Source organism: Eimeria mitis, genomic scaffold (genome assembly GCF_000499745.2).
Source record: "Eimeria mitis Houghton genomic scaffold, Emh_scaff2249, whole genome shotgun sequence".
Taxonomy (NCBI): domain Eukaryota; phylum Apicomplexa; class Conoidasida; order Eucoccidiorida; family Eimeriidae; genus Eimeria; species Eimeria mitis.
The window spans coordinates 5073-7165 of NW_013570577.1; the positions used below are offsets into that span (position 1 = coordinate 5073).

Consider the following 2093-nt stretch of genomic DNA (forward strand, 5'->3'; position numbering starts at 1 on the left):
CGACGCTCCGCCCCGCTGCGCCTTGGGGACGAGGAAAGGAGACCGAAGGACGGAGCCACAGACACGAAAAACCCTGAAACACAAACCCTAAACCCTAAACCCTAAACCCTAAACCCTAAACCCTAAACCCTGGGTTACTTCTGCTGCTATCCAACGCCCAGCCCTAAACCCTACACCCTAAACCCTCGTACAAACGCTAAACCCTAAACCCTAGACAGCAAGCGCTGACATCACCCTCTAAACCCGTAACTTCGTTCCTAAACCCCAACCCCTAAACCCTAAACCCTAAACCCTAAACCCTAAACCCTAAACCCTCGATCCACCTGTGTCTCTATGATGTGCATGCAACGCAGCAGCAACAATTGCTGCATCTGCAACCGAAAACAAATGAAGGCTTTCTTTGGCTCGGCGGCCGAAGACGCTCCAAAACCCCTCGCTCTTGGGGATCGTCTCCGGGATCGAGTGTGGGGCCGGGGCTGGGGGCGAGTGTGGGGCCGGGGCTGGGGGCGAGTGTGGGGCCGGGGCTGGGATCGAGTGTGGGGTCGGCTTGGGAGACGATCCCAGCGCCGCACGCAGCAGCAACTCGCGAGCAGTACACACCAAAGTATCCACGTCAGCAGACACCAGAACGTCCTGCATACAAACACCTAAACCCTAAACCCTAAACCCTAAACCCTAAACCCTAGACCTCTCCAAACCACCAAATTCGATAGAAAAAAAAAAGAGAAAAAACGGGGTGTTATCTCAGGGTAGAAGAGTTGTTTCAGTGAGCAACATATAAGCTTTAGGGTTTATATTCAAGGGTTTACGAGGGTTTAGGGTTTAGGGTTTAGGGTTTACTCTGTGTCTCTTGCGGGCAATGTGAGGGTTTAGTATAAACTTCAAGCGACGATAGGGACCGTCAGAAAGGCCGTGGTGGGTAGCAACACAAAGCGAGCGGCCCGGGCCCCCCCCCAGCAGCAACCGCGAGAGCTGCAGCATCCCTAAACCCTAAACCCTAAACCCTAAACCCTAAACCCTAAACCCTAGATTCTAGAAGAGGAATGTAGAGACACCGAAATCGAATCATCGGCAGACAAGTGCTGAGAAGGCAGACTTAAAAAGGTATTATGGAGAGGTGCTGCTGTTTCTGCTGCTGCTGCTGTTGCTGCTGTTTCTGCTGCTGCTGCTGCTGCTGCTGTTGCTGCTGTTTTTGCTGCTGCTGCTGCTGCTGCTGATGCTGCTGTTGCTGCTGCTGCTGACGCTGCTGCTGATGCTGCTGCTGATACTGTGGTTGCGGTTGCTGCTGATGTTGCCGCAGATGATATGACTGCTGCTGCTGCTCTTGTTCTGCGTTCCTGTTGCTGCTGCTGCTGCAGCTGTTGTTGCTGCTGCTGCTGCAGCTGTTGTTGCTGCTGCTGCTGCAGCAGTTGTTGTTGCTGCTGCAGCTGTTGTGGTGGGGCTCAACGCCAAGCCCTGAAAAGGCTTCGCAAGCCCTAAACCCTAAACCCTAAACCCTAAACCCTCAGGTTGAAGCTGAAACCCTCATGAGGGTTTAGTCGGCAGCCAGCATCGAGCTGGTATGAGGTGTACATACACCTGAAAGTGTGCGAATATTTAAATATATTTTTAATAAAATAAAATAAAAATAATAAAACAATTCAAAAAGAAAAAATATAATTCATTTATCGATGATAATATACACTGAGGTGTATGCAGAGTATGTTGGGGCTTTGATGCAGCTGTGCATGCATTGCCGGTGGGTCCTAAACCCTAAACCCTAAACCCTAAACCCTAGACTCTAGAACAGCATTTGCCACAATTGGGGTTTGTAATTAGGGTTTTCTTTTGTCTTCCTCTCAACCCAGCGCCCGTACGTGGCCTGCGGCCTTGTGAGTGTTGGCGCCCCGGTTAGGGTTTAGGGTTTAGGGTTTAGGGTTTAGGGTTTAGGGTTTGTGAATCGTATTAAGACAAATTCGTGTTTTTATATACAATACAACTGCAGATATACTTCTTCTTTCTTAATGGAGTACCCGAGGGAGTGGGGTTTAGGGTTTAGGGTTTAGGGTTTGGGGTTTAGGGTTTATAGTTTTGGGTTTTTTCCGTCTGTTCAG

General features: G+C 50.1%; 2 protein-coding genes across 2 annotated transcripts in view; both read right to left on the reverse strand.

Annotated features, from left to right (window-relative positions):
• EMH_0050960 (uncharacterized protein) overlaps positions 1–1069 on the reverse strand; it is a gene marked incomplete at both ends in the record, with an annotated part of 2948 nt that extends 1879 nt beyond the window's left edge. The window contains 3 exons of the mRNA XM_013496705.1: positions 1–73; positions 324–633; positions 1025–1069. Of these exons, the coding sequence (XP_013352159.1) occupies positions 1–73; positions 324–633; positions 1025–1069 (428 nt within the window). The remainder of the gene's footprint in view (positions 74–323; positions 634–1024) is intronic.
• Positions 1070–1096: 27 nt separating this feature from the next.
• The window catches only part of EMH_0050970 (uncharacterized protein), a gene marked incomplete at both ends in the record, with an annotated part of 1139 nt that continues 142 nt past the window's right edge, over positions 1097–2093 (reverse strand). Inside the window, one exon of the mRNA XM_013496706.1 lies at positions 1097–1475. Coding sequence (XP_013352160.1) covers positions 1097–1475 — 379 coding nt within the window. The remainder of the gene's footprint in view (positions 1476–2093) is intronic.